This window comes from Dromaius novaehollandiae, chromosome W, assembly GCF_036370855.1.
Source record: "Dromaius novaehollandiae isolate bDroNov1 chromosome W, bDroNov1.hap1, whole genome shotgun sequence".
In the NCBI taxonomy this organism is placed as follows: Eukaryota; Metazoa; Chordata; class Aves; order Casuariiformes; family Dromaiidae; genus Dromaius; species Dromaius novaehollandiae.
This window is the reverse complement of record NC_088130.1, coordinates 18,846,035-18,869,249: the sequence shown is the minus strand read 5'-3', so window position 1 is coordinate 18,869,249 and position 23,215 is coordinate 18,846,035. Positions and strand designations below refer to the sequence as shown.

General features: G+C 37.1%; 1 protein-coding gene across 1 annotated transcript in view; it reads left to right on the top strand.

Annotated features, from left to right (window-relative positions):
* LOC112978813 (contactin-associated protein-like 4) overlaps window positions 1-23,215 on the top strand; it is a 224,776-nt gene that overhangs the window by 131,568 nt on the left and 69,993 nt on the right. The window contains exons 4-7 of the mRNA XM_026092542.2: window positions 8,227-8,374; window positions 17,881-18,084; window positions 18,256-18,440; window positions 20,791-20,934. Of these exons, the coding sequence (XP_025948327.2) occupies window positions 8,227-8,374; window positions 17,881-18,084; window positions 18,256-18,440; window positions 20,791-20,934 (681 nt within the window). The remainder of the gene's footprint in view (window positions 1-8,226; window positions 8,375-17,880; window positions 18,085-18,255; window positions 18,441-20,790; window positions 20,935-23,215) is intronic.

Here is a 23,215-nt window from a genome sequence, read left to right as displayed (position 1 = left end):
CGCGTGAAGACCTATACGGAAGAGGAAGACTGAAAGGTTAGCCCACTACCCTGTTTCGGACAGACGCTTACGGCAAACTGCAAGAAGAGGGTAGCATATAGTGAATGCTCACCGGCATGTTCTCCAAGCCAGCAGCGATTCATGGCTCACTGCTTCCCAGGAAGAGAAATTTGGAAAAGAAGCTGGTGGGGAAGTGTATGAAATCCAGAGTGATCATCTGTGGGATTACAATTGAAGTGAGAAGTCTGAAGACAGGAGACAGGCCCAGGATTTTTACTGGAGGAAAATGGAAGTTTGGGCAAGGGAAAGAGGAAGAAGAGAGGACCGCAGATGGACTACTTAACATGGACAATATCAATTTAATATCAATTTAATATTCAGAGAGTATTCAAAAGAGCTGATATCTCTGATGGGTAGTTGCTGCGTCGAGTTTTCTGCATGCACGTTGGGCATGGTGATGCAGTTAGTCCATGAGGGGGAAGAGGGGGACCTGGAGGTCCCAGCCTTGCTGAGGTTGCACAGTGATTTCAGTCGGGTATCGTATTATGAATGCAGCTTTCTGCCGCCCCCCCTCCTGTCTCAAAAAAAGTCTTTATGAAAAACCCATATGATTTATAACATGAAATCACATATGGCAGAATTAAAGTCACCAGTGGACCCTCCGGTTTCACTATACTTGTGTAGAGGAGCCAAGCACCTCTTTTGTGTCTGGTCAGAGTAACTAATAGCTTTTACAGGCACAAGTATTAGAAAGCTCTGTCTCATATACGCATAGTTCTTCTTTCGTACCTTCTATTTAGGCATTCAGTTCTGTTTCGAGGTTTGATACATCACTGTCAGGAAAAGTGATGGAGTGAAAAAGGTCTGTCAAAAAGTCACAGATGAGGAACTTTCTGTAAGAAGGATGGCACTAACAGTGGTATGTAGCCTGTCCATCTGATTGCTGGGTCGTTTTGCTGAGGTGAAATGACATGTTCAAACTGATTTGGACACTATCATGTCAATATTAATATATTCCTTAGCATTAGCATTACTAAATTTAGTTTACAGACCACATAGTATAAAGAAATGAGATTGTTGACAGGAGACCCAGCTGGGAGGGTCTACAGAGATGTCTTTCATGAAGCAAAGTACTTTCTGAATTTCACCTTTTGCTTGTATTGATGCATCTCATTTTCACCCTTTATTAAAAATTAAAGGGATATCAGTCATACTTCTTACACATTATTGCTGCCAAAGAGGAAACTGCAGTGATTTAAGTCTAAGAGGTAGCACATACAGTTTTATATAAAGGTCTGGCCTCCTATTTCACAGTTGCTGAACATTTAACCTCTTTTCTTCTACATTTTCTTTTCCGAGAATTGGTGATAATGGCCACTACGTTTTCAACTGTTTTGAGGTTTATAAAGTTCTCATGACTTTTAATTGTTGGTGTTTTCTGATACCTTTTTATTCAATAAAATGTGTGTGCAAATGCTTTTTAGTTCAGGCTCTTTCAGGATCATGTACCTCCCTTTTAGTTAATATTATAACTGGAACAGATTCATTGCCTACATAAATGTAAGTACCTGTGTGACTTTTTAAGGAGGATATTGTCAGCAAACAAAGTACCCATGCAGAATGAAAAATGATATGGCATAAAATACAATGCAGCTGAATGGTAGAGTAAGTTTCATGGCTTGCTGATGCCATTATTTTGTGTTTGAAGTTTAAATAATTTGACTTATTTTGGTTTTGATGTTCAGCTGTCCTTTAGCACTTTTAAGTGGGAGAAAGAACTAGAGTTTACAAGTCTGTGGGAAGAAATTTGTTTTAAATAATATTCTAAAGAGGGAAATGCAAAGGGAACAATTTACAAGTCTGAAGAGAAATCAAGTATAGTTAATGCATACACTAATACTGCAATTTCACTGGTTGATCAATCATCTTACTGACCATTTTAATTGCATGACATATTCCTTCCATCCTTCACTGTCCATCGTCTTTCATGCTGTGATTTTTAAGAATTTCTTTGCTTTTTTAAAAACTGGAAAGCATCCAGAATACTTCTATACTGCTACAATTTGTCAATATTATAGCAAAAAATGCTTAAAGAAGTTAAGTAGCGTGGATAAGTAAATGACAGGACCATGTAACAGAGTATGGCAATGAGCTAGGTAATACAAACATGAATATAGAGAGCTTGAGTTGTAAATGGAAAGAGAAAAAAGCAGCAGAATGCAAAGATGGTTAGGTGACGGTCATACTGGTTAACCAGTTAAATGTGATAAAACTAATGTACCTAATGTATTGCCACGTACGTTAAAAGACACTAAGGAAAATTCTGTGTGAAAAAGTATGTTGCTCTGGAGTGTTTCAGAGAATTATTTGGTTAGTGAATAATTTGAAACATATGTGTATGTATATATGTACATGTAGTAGATATAGTTTTATTTCTGCAAAAGATTTACCCTCTCCTCCTGCTTTTCATTGTACTACCTGAGAATAATTCACTTAGAGGTACTCTGTAATGAGGAGAGACACAGTTTAGTAACTTCTTGGGAAGGGAAGCCACACAAGACAACGATGTACAATGTAATCTTTAATTAAATAAATTCGCTCTCTATATTTTTAGCTCTTCATGTATAAAACCATTAGTAATGCCATTGCAAAATAAATAGTGTTTTGAAACATTCTGAAGAGTACTCAATAGTCCATTTTTACCAACTGTAATTTAAATGATATTCAGAAGTGGTTAGTAATTAAATGAGAAATGTGTATTCCTCATAGTAAGTGAAATGATTTTCTGTACGGAAAAAACAGTAGTATTTTCGGTGCTAGAAGCTATAAGAATGCTATTTTGAACTCTTGTTTTAAAGGTAGTATAAATTATATTTTAATGACAAATTCTATGGTGCAATGAATGGTAAATTAAAAGCCATTTATAATTTAATGTTGAAAGGTATTCCGTAAAACATTCTTAATGGACTGTGAAAACACAAAGTGAAAAATATAATTATAGATGAAATAGTCTTTGAAATCTCTTCTTTTGGAGGACTTGTTGTTTCAACCATTTTTGTTTGTTTTTTTATTTTTCAAATAAGATTGTGTTTAAATAGAATAGTATTGTGAATTGCATTGCTCCATGTTATAGCATTAGGTGATGAAACCGGTATGCTGCATGCGCTTGAAATCTTTTTAGCAAGGATGTTAGAAATGCCTATATAATGCAAAAACAAAACAAAAAGAATGAAACCAAACTCCACTGTAATTTAAGGAAGTTGATAGATTGAGGGAATCACTGAAAGAAAGGGCAAACATGATGTCCTTGTGCATGACATCAATATATTTGACACTAATTAGTCATCGTTGCAAGATGGCAGTGATTTTAAGATCCCTCCACAGTTTTGGGGGTTTTTTTGGAAATCGTCTTATCGCTGTAGCTGGTCAGCTATTTTTCTTTTGACGATAGTGTAACTATTGAGGGTGCAGATGATGCAAATGCATTGAAACTTGCAGACTGGAGTAAGCTGAGCTGCAGAGATAGCAGAAGATGTGACAAGCAGTGGAGACTGATTAGAACAAGAGTTTGTGTCTGTTTTCTAGCCAGGTTTTGTCTATGTTAATCATGAACCACCCTCCTCTTTCAAGGAGGTTGTGATCAGCTGGGTTTATGAATATGTGCAACCACCATATGTTTTTGTCAGTTAAGATTAGTCTACTGTAGTGTGACTATATGTTCAAACAGTTTGAAGACAAAACCTATTGAAAAACACAGCAAGTCACTTACTGAACGGGGTTTCTCAGTAAGATACCACTGCCAACATATTATAGCTGACAAATCTGTCAGTTTTTATATAAAATATTGATTACAACCAATAAAGCTCTAAATAATCTTTGATCATCTTATCTATGCAATCATTTTTTCCTTGTCATAAATCCAAACTGGAGATCAAGTAAAGGAGATGGTTGTCTGGTGCAGTGTTTTATGATCAGATTTGAGGACTTTTACACGCATTTTTTCACTTTATACAAACAGTCCACATTTGTCAACTTTTAGGACAGACTACAAAAGGCAGCTGTTCAAAAGCCGGAAAATAGCTTCCCGCAGTGGTAATGGGATGAGGAGGTAGAGTCTGACTGGTTGGGTTCTTGTGAAGTCAATATTTTATTGATGTTGATATTAATTATACTGTGTGCTAAGTTAGCATGAATAGACACCCCTTTTGTTTTATAGATCTAAATAGTTAAACTAGCATATGAACTTGGATATGTTTTTGTACTAGTTTTAGTAGTAGAATTCATAAACCGTATGAAGGAGCTAGAAATACCCAAAGGAACTGCAAGCTTAAATTGGTGTTTCATATATTTTTTATCTATTTGACTTACGTTTGTGACACAGCAAAATATATATAGACACACTTTTATATATTTATATCTATATATTTATTTATAGTCTTGGTATCATCTACAATTAAATCAGCATGTGGAACACATCAAGGTCTTTTTGCAAGAAAACTCTTTCAGATAATTTTGTTGAGCTAATGTTTAAAGACCAAAATTACTATTACTGTTAAAATTACTATTATTATTTTTTTTTAGCTCTAGTCCTATACAGACCACTCACATCAACATCAAAATCATGTTATTCTGGACAGGTTGAACTGACCTGCCATCATTTCTGTCTTCCGAATTCATTAGAAAAAAAGTAATGCTGACTGAGCTGGTATTGGTTTGCGCCAGTGATTCTCACTGGATGCTGAGATTCCCCAAGATGATGTTTCGGCACACTGGTAGGTCAGATGATCAGAAAACATGTGTCTGTGAATTTTATGTGTGCGCGCACGTACACGCACACACAGAGATAGTTCCTATAGGTGGAATAGCCATGCCCTCAGAGAGTTAGGGACTTTGACAGCTTAAAGTTTGTTGTACTGTAGGTTTCCAGCAAAAACATGGAGCTGATCTTCAGACCCTTCTTGAGGTATTCTAGTAGCTCACTGCTGAACTTCCTCTTCTGACAAAATTATCCATTTTGGGATCCCATTCTAATACTTGCCAATTAATATCAAATTCAAATTTGTATCTAAATATACATATTTAAAATTGTAATATTTATTATATTTACTATAAAGTATTGTTTATACAATTTACTATATGTGCACTATGTGTAAAAACACTATGCATGTTATTTACTGCTATAGTATGTCTTACAGTGAATATGTAGTATATCTTATTGTTAATCTTACATTCATAAATAAGCATCATCCTTTCTGCATAATCTAAAGTATGACTCTGTATAGGCAGCACAGATGCATCTCATACACAGTTTAATATATAGAGGGTTTTTTGCCTGCATGAGGAAGTTTTGGATGTGATGTGGGTGTTATCCTATTTCTAAAAAAAAATTTCCTTTCTTTCTGGAGAGATGATGGCGAGAGAAACAAAGAACTTCCCTTTTAATTTCTCTTGGCTAAGCTTGCCTTGACAGCCTTTCTGAGCTTGGTGATGCCCTTCTCCACACAGGATTTCAGTTCGCTAATGCAGTCTGGAGCACTCGGATGATTTCTGATGCCATAATGAATTGAATAACTCTGTCTTCAAAGCAGGGTTAAAATAGCTTACAGTAAAGAAGCTGTGGGGTTTGAAACTGAGCAGGAAGGTAAAAACAAGTTTGAGGATAGGTCTGCACTTTGGCCTTCAGCAGGGCATGGAATATTCCTCCTTTGTGGCATAAATTAGGCCATGAAGAGCTATCTTATTTCGGTGACTATACGGCCGAGTGCCCCTGCTACCTTTCAAGGCTAAACTGCAGTAGAGTGCCTCCATGTCTCAAAAAAGGCATTCCTTGAGGGAGATGGCATGTTTTCATGTAATTAAAAAGCAGTATAGTGTATGTAAGAGCACCAGTTAAGATTCGGTAGGCAGTTGTATTGGAGGGTATAGCTTTACAGCCCTATTAATATTTATGTAAACACAATGCTTATTATGTGTAATGTTCATATTAACCAAGGGTCACACTGAGTGTTTTTAATCATCAGGCAGCTACGTAGGTTGTGAAGACTTTGCTTCCTGCATAATCCAGCATAATGGCATGGTCCCTACGAGTGATTTGGCACGAGAATGAAGTAATCTGAATAGTCTAAAGAAGGGATATGGATGGGAAGAGGAAGCTTATTATGTGGCTCTAGTTGTGTGTCTAAATGACTGCTAAAACAGCAGTTGCATCTAATGTGTAGACAGCAATGTATCTGTCAAGCTGAATACACTGCTTCTCTAGCAAGTCTGCAGTTTACTTTCATAGGCTTTGGATATTCCTTTAGTATTCATAGTAAACAGGAAAAACTGTCTGATTGCCTTCCCTTTCTCTTTCTTGTGAAAAGTGTAAAACTAAAAGAAAACCCTATATATTTTAATCTTTAAAATATATAAATTCCAGCAATAAGAGACTCATTTAATATTTAATTGATATACTTTGGAATCTGTTCCTTCCTCATAAAAGCTTTGTAATATGACAGCTAGAAAGTATAGATTTCTAAACTGACCATTCTGAACAGTTTAAGGGGTAGTCTGAATTACTTATAGACTGTTATTGAACTCAGAAACCTAACTTCACGTTAAGTAAAGTTGGCTCAAGTATGCCCTGCAGTAAAAAATCAGGCTATATGCATTCTGTACTCAAAACTTACCAACTAATTTTCATGTGGTGGCTGTCCTCTGAAACTGATCTCGGAAAAAAACCTAAAATCCTAATCAAACCCTTCATTTGCTCACAGTGCTTGAACTTCTGGGGCCTGGGTTCTGGCGCAGTCAGCAAACTAATTGGCACATTCACTGGCAGTTACATTTGTCACAGACTGCAAATAAGGATTTGAAGGGACGAGAGATCTGGAGGGTCTCACCCTGGAAATAGCAGCAGCTCTCCTGTGCTTGTTGTAGGATGTTTCCAGCTTCACCTGCTGTGATAGTGAGTTTAGGAAACATGAAGCTGAAAGTGGGGTAGGCATTTAGAGTTGCTCTCATTGCTTATTACTGGCTTAATAGGCTAGTTCTAATAAGCCTAGTCACTACTATTAGGGGGTATTTTTTCATACTGAACACTCGGAGATTGCAATGTATTTGAAATTTTATTAGTATGGGGAGGGAAAGTGGGGAGATTCACACATATGAGGGTGCATAATGCATGCAATGAAGCTTACCTCTGCTTCAAAATTATGCAAAGGAAAGCTGCACAACTATGTTGGTTTCTTTATACTTCTGTAGTCCAACATCTGTGACTCATAGCTGTAGCAATGACATTGTTCAGATATCTTGAAATGTGTAGTCTTTAATTCTGCTAATCAAAACATTTCAGAGAGCTGTTTCTGTCTAATTTATCAGATGTTTAAACCCAAAATGTTTGAACAATTTCTTTCCGCTTCACTTATCACAAACAGGCAAAGAGAAAAACCTATACACCTATACCATCAAAGTCAGAAGGTATTATCCAATCTTTAGGATATTAAAGTTCATGACTCATGATATTAATGTTCAAAGCTCTTTACGTTTTATCTGTCTTTTCCTTATGTAATGAAAGCAAAATTAATCTTACGGTTTAAATTCTGCAAAAAAATGTTTCTATATAATAGTCTTTTTATTTTTTTTTATCTCTTGCCTGGACAAAAATTGAAAATGATTTTTCTTTTTCAACAACACACTGAATTAAAACCCGTTCATAATACTCTGGCTTCTTTAGCTGGAAGCCAGAGTCTTTCCACATCATGGTCAGTGATTATGCAGAGAACTACTTGGATTCAGCATACTGCACAACTAAAGTACAAGTTTGTACTGAAATTTATTTAACCCTTAGGTAAGAGGAAATCATAGAGCTCACACTATTGTCCTATAAAAGAATATTGAGTGGAACAATATACTGAAATGACAGTGTTTTCTGCATACTTTGACAGAGGAATGTTTGTTTCTGAAGCAGTGTTTCACTCATTTAAATTTTAGAAGACGGAAGATATTTTTGTGAGTGTGGTATCTATTCTAAATAGACAGATAGCTAAACCCTTGATCCTGAAGAAGAATCAAGACTGATTGACTTGCTATTCCTATAGAATTTAGTGAAACGCGATCCATGAACAAATTTATTCCTGTGCTTGGCTGTTTGCCAGATAAGGACATAAAGTGAAAAGATCAGCGATGTTTCCATATATTTCTGAATTCAATTTAGACGTGGTTCATCTCTTTTTTGTTTTCTTCTAGGCCTTTTCTGGAAATACAAATGCAGACAGTGTTGTATACTATAAGCTTCAGCATTCCATTAAAGCAAGATTTCTCCGTTTTGTGCCTTTGGACTGGAATCCCAATGGTAGAATTGGAATGCGCATTGAAGTCTATGGATGCACGTACAGTAAGTGTTTTGCTGAATCAGCTGAATGAAATGTCTATTTGTCATTGTCTTTTAATACCTAAATTACACTTGAAGTAGAGTTATAAGCTTAATGTTATTATTGAATATTACTGATTCAATACCCTCCTGTGCAGACTTTGTTATTTCTGCATCATCTAAGAATATTTGATGCTTATTTTCCAGGTCTTTCTGTGTTAGAATGAATGGTATGAATGAAATTCAATGACTGATTTACCCCAAACTCTTTTTTTTTCTTTGATTTTCTTACAAAACTAATTTTAAGATTTATACTTTCTGCCTGAAGGCAAAATGTGGAAAATGTTTACATTTTTTGGTATATATGATCTTGGTCCTGAGTTGGTACAGAGGGATACACCTATAAACAAGGGATACTTCAAAGTTATTATTTATTTAAAGAGTACATTTAGAAAAGTTTCTATGTCATTAATAAGAGATTAGTAGGTGATATAAGAATATAGGAGACAAAAGCATAAGTGCAAGTTACATTGATTTGCCGGACACTGTAATTCTTTCTGTTATTGTCTTCCTGTTATTGTCATCGGTTGATTTTTTAAAAATATTTTTCTTTTAGCAAGTTGTTTACTGCTCTTTATTTCCCCCCTTTTTTTTTCTTTTTTTTTTTGTCCATGAGAGAAGCAGAGTCTATTTTAAGCAGCTTTTTTGGTTGCTTGTTTTAGACACTTTCATCTTTTATTTTGTTTTCAACTTCCATGTTTAAGTCATGTTTCACAAAGCTGTTCTCTTCTCAACATACTCCATATATCTAAATATATCTTCTCCTTCTGTTCATTAGTATCTGATCTGTCATTTTAAATTTAACATCAATAAAACACCTCTCTGGATCTTCCTTTTTATGCTGGGCTTTGTAAAATAAATAAAATGAATAAATGAATAAAAAAGCACAAACTAAGGCTATTGAAAATCTCCTATCTGTCTGTAGGAGATTAGGTCATCTCAGAAATTAGGTAAGCAGCCCCATCCCAAATCAGATAGCTCATACCAGGAGAAGGGTGGAAGAGACATATTGCTAAAATCCTGCAGAACTCTTGAGTGACATCCATCTGGAGACTGAGAACAGGGCTGTGGTTCTTAGGACAATCTAGTGATGCTGCTGTAACTAAGAAATATCCCCAAGATTCAACTTCCACTCCACTGTTTTAGGCTCCAGGACTACTTAAGGTTAAAAATGGAGGCTGAACAGATGACTTTAAGCTGAAATCTTATCTGAGTATCGCACCTGAAATCTCATCTAGAGCCACAGTGCAGAATTTCATCCCACATGTATTTAACAAACCAAGTCTCAATATGCTCTGTGATACTTGAAAAGACCCCATTCCTTCCTGTCACTGAGCTTCATTAAGAGGTAACCCACTTTGCTTCTTCCCAGGCCTTTACCTTATGCATTAGGAAATATTTAAATTCCTGTTCTCAAACATTTCCAAACTGAGACACTCTTTCCCATCTAGATTTTCACTATCTGTATTCACTACTGTAATTTTCTATGTCACCCCTTATGATGTATCTTACGGCTTTCTCCTATCATACCCCTATTGCCATGCTGCCAATGGAAAACCTACAAGGATATAAGGCACAAGAGGACAGTGTCTGTGTTATTAAAAGCAATAAAACATATAGAATAACAAGTTACATAGTTAAAATATTTTATGTGTGGTCAGAAATTAGAGTAAGATTAGTTTTCTTTCTGTATTTTACTTATTTGGTATAGTATTGATTGTATAGAGAGCTTATGGAAACAAATCAATGGTAACTCTTTATCTTCCAAGATTAGGCTGAATTTAAAAAGAATATTTAGTTGATCCAATATACATCGGAATACAACACATAAAGAATCTGATAGTATTACAAATATGAAAGCTTTCTTAAGCTGGTCAAGGCTTTCTTTGTAGTGATGATGATGTGAGTGAGCTGTGAGTTCTTGAAATGTTTATTTTTAGTATCTATAAACCTTTTAATTCAAAATTAATTACAGACTTTCTCAGCACTTTAATTCTTTGGAACATCTAGAATCATCATGTACTTCTAATGACTGGTGCAATTCAGCAGTCCTTGTTGAAGACAAACCGGATGATTTCAGTCTTATAGTTCTAAAAATATTTAATAATTTCAAAGGTGAATTCTTACTCTCTTAATTTTTCCTACATTTGTCCGACACATATAGGACACGTCATTACTGTGACAGTAGTAATGTCTGTCAATTTTTGAATTACTGTATGTTATTCCAGGCAAGACCAGAAACTAAAGAAAAGGAGAAATGCCAGTGATATCTGCTTTAGCTTTGATTCACTCCTTCCAATTCTTCTTCCTACCCCTTGGAGATAGGTGTTCATTCTGGTCAGCTCAGTGGATCCTATCTTGTAAAAGTAAGCAAGTCCCTTTCCCTTTACCAGTGAATATATAGACTATGTCCTGTATTCAAGTGAAAATCTGACAATTTCTTCAGTGATATCTGTTACAAATTATGCAACTAAACTAGAACTACAAAGATGATATAAAGTTATTCTCACTAATCCATAGAGTAATACAGATAAATTTATTTCTGTTACATTCCAAAGAGGTAAATACTTTCTTAGGTAAGTAATACATGCTGGGGAATTGTTAGCACTACTTTTGTCTGCTCTATTATCTGCTAGCTAAAATACCAGCTCCAAAGGACTTAGAGCTTGGTGTCCTCATGCCTTTTTATTACAATCTCACTGAGATCAGTGATGTCCATGAGCGATATCCACAGAATTGGGCTGGTTATTGTGAATTTCTTTAGTTTTTCATACAGAACACATTTTGGATTATAAACTCTTTGGGCGAAGGCTGTCATACTTTGGATGTTTGTAATGCAGACATCCAAGAGAAGTCCTGCCATTTTTGCCTCTTAGCACTTTTGGAAAAGAAAGGCCAAACAGGAGTAGTCAATGATGGAATTAAGTGCAATATTAAAAGGGTTCCTCTGTGTTCATGTTTATTTCTTCCCTTTCCTTACCCTACTGCCTTTGCCATGTCCCTCAGTTTCTTACACCTGCCTCTAGCATTTTTTTCATAGAAAAAAGAAAGATGTATTCTACCTGCAGGTACAATGCTGGGCTTCATATGGGTAGACTGAATCTGCTTATGCCATGATTGGAAAACAGATACTCTGTGTTTCAAAAAATAAACACACAAACAAACAAAAACTCTTGGGCTCTGACTGCTGGTTCTTCCTATTCAATGTATGCGAGAGAAACTGATGCATCTCTGCAGAAGTTTTTTGTGGTTTGTTGCCTGCTGAAATGTCAGCTTGTGAGGATAAAGTCATGCTTGACATTCAAGTTTAAGTCAAACTATCCCCTGGCACTTAAAAATGGAACTTAGAAACCTCTTTGGCATGCTCTTTTCTGCCTTCATTACAACCCTCTCTTGCTCATTCCATCCTCTGAAAGACAGTAACGGCAGCTACAATCAGAAAAGAGTAATGGCTGGTTCATATGACAGGCAGAAAGATGTATTAAATGACAGTGGTATATGACTGTAGGAGAAAGGTACCTGGAAGGTAAACATTGCTAGATGCAATGCCTAGCACTGCACCATAGATACTGTGATAAGAAAACCCTCTGCCAGAGTCCTGGCTCTAACACTGTTAAATGAGCTGGATAAGGCTGCGTGAGCATCGCCTTCGCAGCTGCAATGCATAAAATTGATGACACAACTACATAGTCAGAGAAAGGACTTTCCACACTATTCATGACTGGGATGATGTGCTTTCAAGGGCTTGGTGTGAATGTGATTGTAAAAAGTTAATTTTAAATGTGGCTGATTATGAATAATCTTGCCATGACATATTTTTTTAAAGCTTTGTTTCAAGCAGTCCTGCCTTGCCTAATTCTTCTGAACTCCATGCACCTTTCCAGGTCTGCTCTGTCCAAAACTGGCACAGGCCAGTGACAGATTTCTCATTCTATAATACAACTAGTCAGGAGTAAGAGTATCTAAAAACAGGAAAAAATACCAGTTTGAATTGTTCTAAGTTTTTTTCATATAAAGCATTAGCTGAATAATTGCCATAACCGAAGAGATCAGCAAAAATCAAGTCAACATTTTTCAAACCAAAATATTGCAGCTAAAGCGTTTCCTCTAGATCTCTAGAATTCTTGATCCTATGGTGTGTAAACAGGCTTCCAGGATTCCCAATTGTTCTGAAGCATTTAATCGCTTCCAAAGGTGTTTTCATGGTATGGTAAGGATTTAGATTAATATAATTTGAGAGCAGGCACACCTTTATGATAATAATTGTGAAATAAAAGACATGAGTTCATAAAGTAAATCAACATTTTTTTATTTTCCTAATTTATAACAGCAGAATAGACAAAAAACATGGAGACGGATGTTCAAGCCCAGGGACTATTAGGAGCTGATCGCAGATGGCAAAAATGAAGAAGGAAAACATTGTAATACCCTGAGTATTTGAGCTCATACCTTCTATCCTGATAAGCCTTTAGGAGATCCAACTTTCTCTCTCACAACTTTATTTATAGTGGTAATACATAGCTGGTGAAGACAGAGTAGGGATGAGAAACTTTATAAAAGTTTTGATTAGTAGCTGCAGTCCTTTGACAGTCTTCATTCATGCATATTTGTGGGCAAAAAGTTTGGTTTTGTTTATTTTCCAAATTTGGACTGAGTCTGTTTTGCTGCTTATGAGATAGTACTGCAGAAGAGTGAAAGACATTTTGGAGAGCAGGGATCAATATCGTTCGTACTTGCATACTTAGCTTTCAAAGTAACTAATAGTGAGAGTATGCTCCCAATATAAAAGCCTTGCTGTTATCAGTGCCTACTGATAACCAGGAGTTAGCTGGTTTGATATATACGTGACAGTATACAAAGTTATATTATTGCAGTGCCTACTTTTTATTGAGTCTATTAAACTTAGAATTCATTATTTAAATATGACATTGATTTATGCTTTCACTGTTCACATTCATTCAATGACTTAATGAAGTAAAATAGGCAACCTAGGATTCCTTTTTCGGTAGAATGTAATATTTATTCATTGTACACTTGGTAAATGAATTCTTCTTAGGTTTGAAGCACATTAACAGATGTGCGGAAAATGAAAAAAACTACATTTAAAAACATAGCATTCACTTGACAAGAGTTTTTGAAAATGGAATATAAATGACTGACTTTAAATACTATAGTTAGTTTTAATTGAGTTCTTTTCCATGCCAGCAATGTGGAGAGATATTTTTGGTGAAATTAAATAAAGTTAGTAAATAGATAATGGGTTTCCACTGGCTTGGAAGATGTCAACCAGTCAGTTGAAAAATAACTTCATATTTTATTGAATGTCCTTTACATCTTCATTTATTTCACAAATGTATCTTTCAAGGACAATTACCTTCTTCTTCTTTACTTATGAACTGTGAATACTCTATGAGCTTTTCATAGTGTTATCAGTTCCTTTGTGTGTGTCCTGTTCAGTCTGCACTGATTTTGACAGATATTCTTTTATATTATTGGGCTAAAATCAGTTCTTTCTTATTCACATAAAGTACATGCATATGACCTTGAAAGAAACTAGATAAAACACTGTCACAAACAGAAAGTAGATTTCCCTGGGGCACTGTCATGTAGCCTATAAGATGGTACCTGTCAACATAGTCATGGAAAGTATGAATGTGACAAAGTCAGGAAGCATACACACATATATAGTGAAAGTTCCTCGGTGTTGCTATTGTCTTCATCTGTTTAACTTAGCAGTTTATTATTTTGTTTATTGTCATGTGGAATCAAGATGTCTTTTGAAGTCCCCCCCTTGCTATGGGGGATGGAGGCCCCTGTCTGCTGACCCGACCTGCTGTCTAGGGAGGTTTTCTACTTGCTGGGGGCTCATATCCAGGACACTGGGGAGGGACTGACAGGGCTTGTCCAGCCCTGAGACTATTTCCACCACTGATCTTCCACATGGGCACCAGTGATACTGCCAGAGGAGATCTGGCATGTATCAAGCATGACTGGGAAAATCAGCACAACTGGGAGCCTCTCTCAAGTGCCTGTACACTAACGCACACAGCATGAGAAACAAACAGGAGGAATTACAAGTCTGCATGCAGTTGAAGGGCTACAGTCTCTTTTGGACCACAGAGATGTTGTGGGGTAGCTCATATGACTGGAGTGCTTCCATGGATGGACACCATCTCCTTGGGAAAGAAAGGCCAGCATGCTGAGGAGGCAGCAGCACACCACAGGAAGGCATGGACCTCTGCCTGGGGATGAATGACGAGCTAGCTGAGAATTCGTGGGTTAGGATTAGATGGTAAACCAACATGGATGATGTTGTTGTGGGTGTTTGCTGTGGACCACATGATCAGGAAGAAGTAGTAGATGAGGCCTTCTTCAGGCAACTGGATGAAGCCGTTCACAGGCCCTGGTCCTCCCCCCTCAAGGTGGACTTTAACCACCCCAATATCTTCTGAAAGGCAGGGCAGAAGCAAGCCAGGGGGTGCGCTAACACAGGTGATTAAGGAGCAGACAAGGAGACTCCCTCTGCTGGACCTGATTCTCAGAAGCTAAGGACTGGTTGGGGATGTGAAGTTAAGAGCCAACCTTGGCCGCAGTGACCAGGAGATGGTGGAGCTCAGGATCCTGAGAGAAGGGAATAAGGCAAAAATCAGGATCACAGCCCTGGACTTCAGGAAAGCAGGCTTTGGCCTCTTCAGGGATCTGTTTGGAAGAGTCCCATGGGAGACTGCCCTGGAGAGAAGAGGGATCCAGCTGGTTGATTTTCAAGCATCACCTCCTCCAAGCTCAACATGTTTGAAGACAAAAAGGGTGGTTTACATGCATGAAAAAGGGGCTCCCGACAAAACTCAAACATAAAAAAAGCATACAAGAAAGTGGGAGCAGGGTCAGGTAACCCAGGAGGAATATAGACACTGTCTGAGAATGCAGGGATGGGGTTAGGAAAGCTGAAGCCCATCTGAAATAGAATCTGTCAGGGGAGGTGAAGGACAACAAGAAGGGCTTCTACATGTACACCAGCAGCGAAAGGAAGGCTAGGGAAAATGTCGTCCTGCTGCTGAATGGGGCAGGGGACCTGGTGACAAAGGACACAGAAAAGATACTCAGCACCTTCTTTGCCTCAGTCTCTACTGGTCGCACTTGCCCGCAGGAATTCCCAGACTGGTAGGAAAGTCTGGAGCAAGGAAGACTTACCCTCAGTTCAGGAGGGAACATTTAAACAAACTGGACATCATACTCACATTTGTGACACCTGACAGGATGCACACCCCAGTGCTGAGGGAACGGACCAAAGTCACTGTGAGGTAGTTCTTGATTACTTTTGAAGTTGTGATCAAGAGAGGTTTCTGAGGACTGGAAGAAGGCAAATGTCACTCCTATCTTGAGGAAGAGCACGAAGGAGGAACTACAAGTCTCACTTTGACCCCTGGGTAAATCATGGAGTAAATAGCCCTGGAAACTATTTTCAAACATATGAAAGACAAAAAGATGACTGGGAGTGATCAGCATGGATTTCTCTATGGGAAATCATGCCTGACCAACCTCATAGCCTTCTACAGTGAGATGACTGGCTTGGTGGATGAGGGGAGAGCAGTGGATGCTGTTTATCTTGACCTCAGCAAGGTTTTCAAAACTATCTGCCATAACATTCTCATAGACAAGCTGGTGAGTACAGGCTAGATAATTGGTCACTGAGGTGAACTGAAAACTGAACTGGCAGGCTCAAAGGGTGGTGGTGATCAGTGGCACAAAGTCCAGCTGGAGCCTAGTCACTTGTGATGTATCCTAGGGGTTTGATATTGGGGCCAATAATGTTTAACAACTTCATGCATGACCTGGATGATGAGACCAACTATACCCCTAGCAATCTTGCAGATGATACAAAGTTGGGAGGAATGGTTGATAAACCATTGGCTGTACTGCCATTCAGAGGGACCTCAGCAGACTGAAGAAATGGGCTGGCAGAAATCCCATGAAGTTCAACAAAGGGAAGTGCAAAGTCCTGCATCGAGGGAAAAAATAACCATTTTACTGGTGATTGAAAAGATAGAAAGCAACTTTGCAGAAAAGATGGGGGTCCTGGTGAACACCAAGGTCAATACATGAGCCAGCAGTGTGCCCTTGTAGCACAGAAGGTCTATGGCACGCTGGGCCATAGGCATTAGGAAGAGCATTGCCAGCAGTTTGAGGGAGGTGATCCTTCCCCTCTACTCAGTACTGTTGAGGTCACATCTGGAGTGGTTTGTCAAGTCTGGAGCTCCCCGCGAGCTCTGCTCTCTTGAGTACCAGAGAGACATAGACTTTCTGGAGCAAGTCTAGCAAAAGGCCACAAAGATGTTTAAGGGCCTGGGACATCTCTCATACAGGGAGAGAGCTGGGATTTTTCAGCCTCAAGAAGGGAAGGCTCGGGGGAGATCTTATCGATGCTTATAAATACCTGATGGAAGGAAGATAAAGCCAAGCTCTTCTCAGTGGTGAGCAGTGACAGGACAAGAGGCAATGGGCGTAAATTGAAACACAGGAACTTCCTTTTAAATACAAGAAAAACTTTTTTATGGCAAGGGTGATGGAACACTGGAATGGGTTGCCCCAAGAGGGTGTGGAGTCTCTATTGCTGGAGATGTTCAAAACCCAGCAGGACATGGCCCTGAGCAACCTGTTCTAGTTGACCCTGCTTTGAGCAAGGCAGCTGGCCTAGATGATCTCCAGAGGTGCCTTCCAAACTCAGTGATTCTGTGATTGTGTGATTCTGTGACTATATGGCTATACTGGAAGACTGATGATACAGAGTCATTATTAACCCGTGTTCAAGTTCTAAAGCTGCATTTCAGCTTAATTAAAGTTGCAATTCAAATAACATTTATGATATCAACAAAGTAACATTTGATGAAAAGAGAACCAGGCCCTACTCATAACTAACAGGTTGTCCTTTTAGAGTATTTTTGTTTCTTTCCTAGAATAATATGCCATAATATTATTTTGAATTACTGTAAAGCTATCCAGATTGATTTTAATAGTGGCTTGAACTTATAGTCTGCCATGAAGTCCCTGATAATCAGTTAAACATAAGGGAAATTATTTTCTTCTTATTTGTTTTGTTAATTAGAATTAATTGCAGAGAGAAATTAACAGCAATTCTCACTCTGGCCAATTCTGCTTTTACAATATGATCTATGTGCTTCATGGCTCCAAGGCAACAAAGATGCTTCAGTGTGTGATTTTAGTACTAGATAGGGATAGAAGCTGTGATCTCTTCAGCTCACCTTGTTTTATAATTTAGTAACAGCAGCATCACTAGCATAGGCCAGTCTTAACATTTGTGGAATACTAGGAATAGCATTAACAAACTCCTCTTTACTGGGCACAGGTAAATGTAGGAATGTTAGTGGTGGGCCTTAATAGTATTGAAGTTATATGCAACTGTTTCTTTTAGACATAGCATTATACATTATCTTCAATTTCTTTATTTCTAGGGTCCGAGGTGGTTGGTTTTGATGGGAAAAGTTGTCTAATTTACACATTTAATCAAAAACTCATGAGTGCACTGAAAGATGTGATTTCTCTGAAGTTTAAGACAATGCAAAGTGATGGAATTCTCCTCCACAGAGAAGGACAAAATGGAGACCACATAACACTGGAATTAATTAAAGGGAAGCTGTCCTTACTCATTAATTTAGGTAACAGCTACAGTCTTATTCAGTCTAATGTAGCTCCTGAGTGTTATTGGAGTAAAACTCCTTTTATTAAGCTGATTTTAATGTATAGTATACCATAAGCTAGCAGTATATATTTGAATATTTATACTTTTTTATGTGAAATTAATAGTTTCTTATTTTTCTCCTCTCAAGGTGATGCTAAAATTCACTCTTCTAATGCCCAAATTAATATTACCCTGGGCAGCCTTTTGGATGATCAACATTGGCATTCTGTCCTCATTGAGCATTTTAACAATCAAGTAAACTTTACAGTGGATAAACATACTCATCATTTTGATGCAAAAGGAGAATTCAGTTATTTGGACCTTGATTATGAGGTGTGAAAATTACCTTTCATTTATTACATTTATTAACTTTGTTACATAAATGCAATGAAATAAGCAGAGGGGATAGAACTTACTTAGAGAAGTTTGTAGAGCTTTAGACTTTAGGCAATTTTATCTCCTGAAGGAATGGATTAAAGAGAGGTGTTCTTAGCTTACTAATGCTAAGCTTACCAGACTTATAGCCCAAAAATTTTCAATGGACCATCTTTTTCATCTCAGAATCATTACTGTTGTCTTTGTTTCGGTAGTGCTGCAGATGTGCTGAACACTGTGCAAACAGAAGAGGAATGAGCCCCAAATCAAACTGCTTATTTTATGATTTGATGAAAATTACGGTAAATCAATATAGCTAAAACCCATTTCAGAAGTGTGTAGGTAAAAATTTAAACTCCTAGTAAATCTGGCAAAGGTACTGTGAACAAATCTCATGTACACAAATGGTAGATTCATGAAAAGGAGTATGTGCAACGTCGTGCAAGAATTTCCCAAATATGATCCATAGACCATTATTTCATGGTCTGTAAGTTGGTGAATAGTTGCATTATGTTTGCTCCCTTCCTGTTTCTAGGAGATGATGAGTTGTAGAATACAGGGAACGCACTTGAACGCACAAATCTACGTTACTTTGTTCTATCAATTCAAGTTCTGAATCAGTGCCGTAACACCTACTTTTTAGGCAACTAACTCACTTCTGTTAGTTATTATCCTTGATTTTGACTGAGTCATGCAAGAGAAGTAAATGATTTCTTAGGACACTTTAAATGCAGGAGAACGCACTTTAAATTAGTAGGAGAAATATTAATTTGGATGTTCTAAAACTACTTTCTGGAGGTGTCTGATATTGTCCTTGAGAGGTCATAGCCTTCAAAGTGGTGATTTGAATGCTCTCCTCTTTTTCTCTCTTGTTCCATGTCTATAATGTTGCATTTCAAGAATGTTATTCACTTGATTAAAGACAGGACCTTGTTTAAAATTTCTGAATCAAAGACACAATACCCAAGCTTGGAGGATCATACAAAAAAAGGTGGGGGGGGGGCGCACATAACAAATGCATGTAACTTTTAACTGCTTGTGGCTAATAAACTTACTTTAGTAAATCAACTAGTATTACAAATTTATTTTTCCTCTATTCCACATACTATAGTTTGCATTATGGATGTTACCGATAGAACAAGGTAGAAAGGAGGGTTTTTTAATGCAAAAACTTGAAAAAAGCCTTGAAACTTCCCCCAAAGTCTGATTCACTGTATTTAGTAACACATTTCTGGCAATCAAAGCTTCCCAATGTAATAATTTAATGATACTTATAAGTTATGGTGTTTAATACAGAATCTTTCATTTTGATTTTTTTCATAAAATTACTTTAACTGTGAAGTGAAATTTAAAAATTAAAAGTTTTATAATATTATTAAAACCTTTGTGAATTAGAATGTATAAAATTTAAATAATTATTTTCAGAAATAATTTTTCAGGATGTTCATTAGTTCTAAATTGTAGGAATTCAGTTTGTTTAAACTGACTTTTCTTACAGCCATTTTGAATGTCAATCAAAATAGCTTTGGAATGGCTGAGTTGACAAGGTCTCCCAAGCCAGCATCCTGTTTGTGATGGGGCCCACATGCCACTATGGCTTTACTATGGTAAAAACATGGACCAGAGTATGACTCAGGTCAACCATGTAACAATCCTTTTCTAAAATAATCTACTGCTTTCTAACAGTCTCTGCCTCAGGCACTTGCTGAGACAGAGTGATATTTTTGAATTTAATAGGTCTCCATGCATTTGTTTTATTTATTTTTTTATTAAATCTTCCAATCTCTTTCAGAATGTAAGTAAAGCTACAACATCACATGGAGGAATTGCACAGGCTAACTAAGCATTGTGAGATTAAAAAAGAAATATGTCCTTTCATTTGGTTTAAACTGCCATAGAATAATATAATTTGATTATTTTTTTTTAGTGGAGAAGTCAGACTCAAATTTATTAAAGAAGTTAGAGACTTCTCTTCTCCCTTTTAGCATTGTCCAGCCTCGTCCATCTTCCCCTTGATACTGCAACTGTAATTGACCCTGAAAACTGGCAAGACTCTATATCCAAGCTATTGTTAAAAGCATCCTCTAAAATGCCAACATTTCAAAATATGTTGATGCATACATATAATTCAATACAGTCTACATTTTGTTAACCTGTTCTTTTAATCCATAGATATGACACAAGGAAATAGCTAAGAATTAGTGGATTGAGTTGTGGCCGGTCTTTGACTTCTGCTCTTACGCTAGTGATAACCTTTTTCATTAGAAAATTACTTAATAGTATTATTGATTTCTCTTCTCTTTCTAAGCTCAGCTTTGGAGGGATCCCAGTGCCTGGAAAATCAGGGACATTGTCACGCAAGAACTTTCATGGGTGTTTTGAAAATGTTTATTTTAATGGAGTGAACATTATTGACCTGGCCAAGAGGCATAAATCTCAGATCTACTTTGTGGTAAGAGATGCATAATTAAAAAAAGAATAAAAGAATAAAAGAAAGAAAATAAAAAAACCCACAGCCACTTTCATATGCAACATGTAAATTCACAGTTCTAGGAAAATCTGTGTTGCTCAATGAAAGAAAATCAAGGAATTGCCTAAATGGGATAACTTTGCACTGCTGCTGTAGAGATTCATCCAGTAGACCATGCAGGATACATTGTATTTTTCAGCCGTTTTGCAAGTATTTAGATGTGTGTGTGATATCTTATTGTTGTGCAGGTACAGAAGCAAGTGAGTATAAGAAGATGTATTTGAAGTCATCAAAGCTCTGGCTATAATTTCTGCACCTCACTAGTGAAAACTCCAGCAGTGCGTTTTATAAACATTCTGTTGCTGAAGACACTGATACATTCTGTTTCCTCTAGAGCATTATAATTTTGATAAATAAGTTCTGTTTGTTGATTTATACCCACCTTGGTCTTAAGAGCTGTAGTCTAGGTTGGTGGGTGTAGTGCCTTTGTTTTGACACAGCCAGCAGTTGTAGTAGACAAATGCAGACCATTTAGAGAAATGTTTTCACTAACTTACTAACTTCCAGCATGTGTGTGAACAAAAGTTTTCTGTAGTTTTTACTAAGTAAGTTCATTGTTTCTTCAAAGCTAGCACAAGAACAATCTTTATCTGCAATATTTAAAATCTTCAGCAGCCACAGAGATACGATACAAAGACAAAGTAAATCACTAAATATGAAATGCTTTCCAGCTCCAAATCTATGGATTCGAAATAGGATGAATCAGATCTGGTCCTGTCCCAGAAAAACAGATGTATGGTATCTCCTCTGATTTACTTCTCATGTGAACATCACCTGAAGTATTCCCAAATCCATTAAGCAGATACCTCCATACATATCCTGTTCGTGATGCTGATGGATGCTGGGGGGAGGGCAGTTGCAGAAGAGCCACTGAGAACTAGGTGAAAGGACACTGTAAACTTACTGTTGTAGAAGATTATATCATCTGTTTCTCAAATAATGTAAACTGTTGTGCTACTTTCAGAACTATTTAGGAAATGTTTTATAACGTAAGTGTGCCAGGAAGTATGTGTGTTACCACAGAGTCCTTGTTAAATATGCAGTATCAGGATACGGCCTGATACAGTGTCAGGCAGCTGTCCAAATTATGCAGAGGGGGAATCTGCAGATGGTATGCTTTTAGTGTTTAACAAGGTTTATTAGTCTGACGATTGCCTTTCGAGTAGGGTCAGTTCAGTTGACTATCCATCTCTCTGCAGTTGAGTTCATAAGACAGAAATTTTATTTATTTATATATCTTCCTTGAAGGAAGTGAAAACAGATAAACTTTAATGTCTTGCCATGCCGTGGGCTAGTGCGTATTTTTCTTAAACTGATTTTGTAGCTTTGTGCTATAAGGTCAAAGTTTTATGTATGCTTAAAAGTTTAAAAGCTGTTTGTTGAATGGAAGTTAAATGTACTTGATTTTCTGGAGACATTATTCTTCTAGTAATCATCTGTACAGAACAAATTAGTTATAGTTGAAATGATGCCAGCAAGTCATTAGATCAAAGTACATCCTGTATCTGTAGGAAGAGTCACGAAGTATTAACTAACTCTAACACTAGACCCAGAAAATATGTTGTTGCTGTTCCAGTCTTCTTATTTATGTCACTCAGTATAACTGCGTATGCAGCTTAAGCTCAGGGTTTGTCAACCAGCACATCCTCAAGTTTATTTAGGTATCTAAGAACCAGTGATTTCAGAAACGGTCACGCACAAAATAAAGGTTAGGTGCCTAAATACAGCTTATGATCTGATCCATATGGGCCTGCTGGAAAACAAAGGTCCTTCCACTTTATAAAATGCATGTTTTGTATTTGAATGTAATAAGAGTTTATATGCGCAATATTCTCTGATTATTTGTGAAAATGAAAATTAAGGTCAGTGCACATCTCCAGTTGTACTGAATTGGAAAGGCTGCTCCTTGGTCCAACGAAATGTTTTTCCTCAAATTTAACACTATCACAAATGCTCGGTAGCCCAGCCCAACATTTTTCTCTGCATACACGCATTTAGACCCCTGTAAATATTTGTACCAATTCAGTGGCATTTCATCTGACATTCAGAAATCTGTCAAATCCTTAATGCTTCCTGAGGCTGAGCCAAAATAGAAACAGATTAGGTCTGTGTAAACCCTGAAGTACCATTTAATTACCTAGGTAATTTAGGATCTCACTTCATTCACTCAAAGGTTCTTGCCACTCTTTGCCTAAGCAGGTTA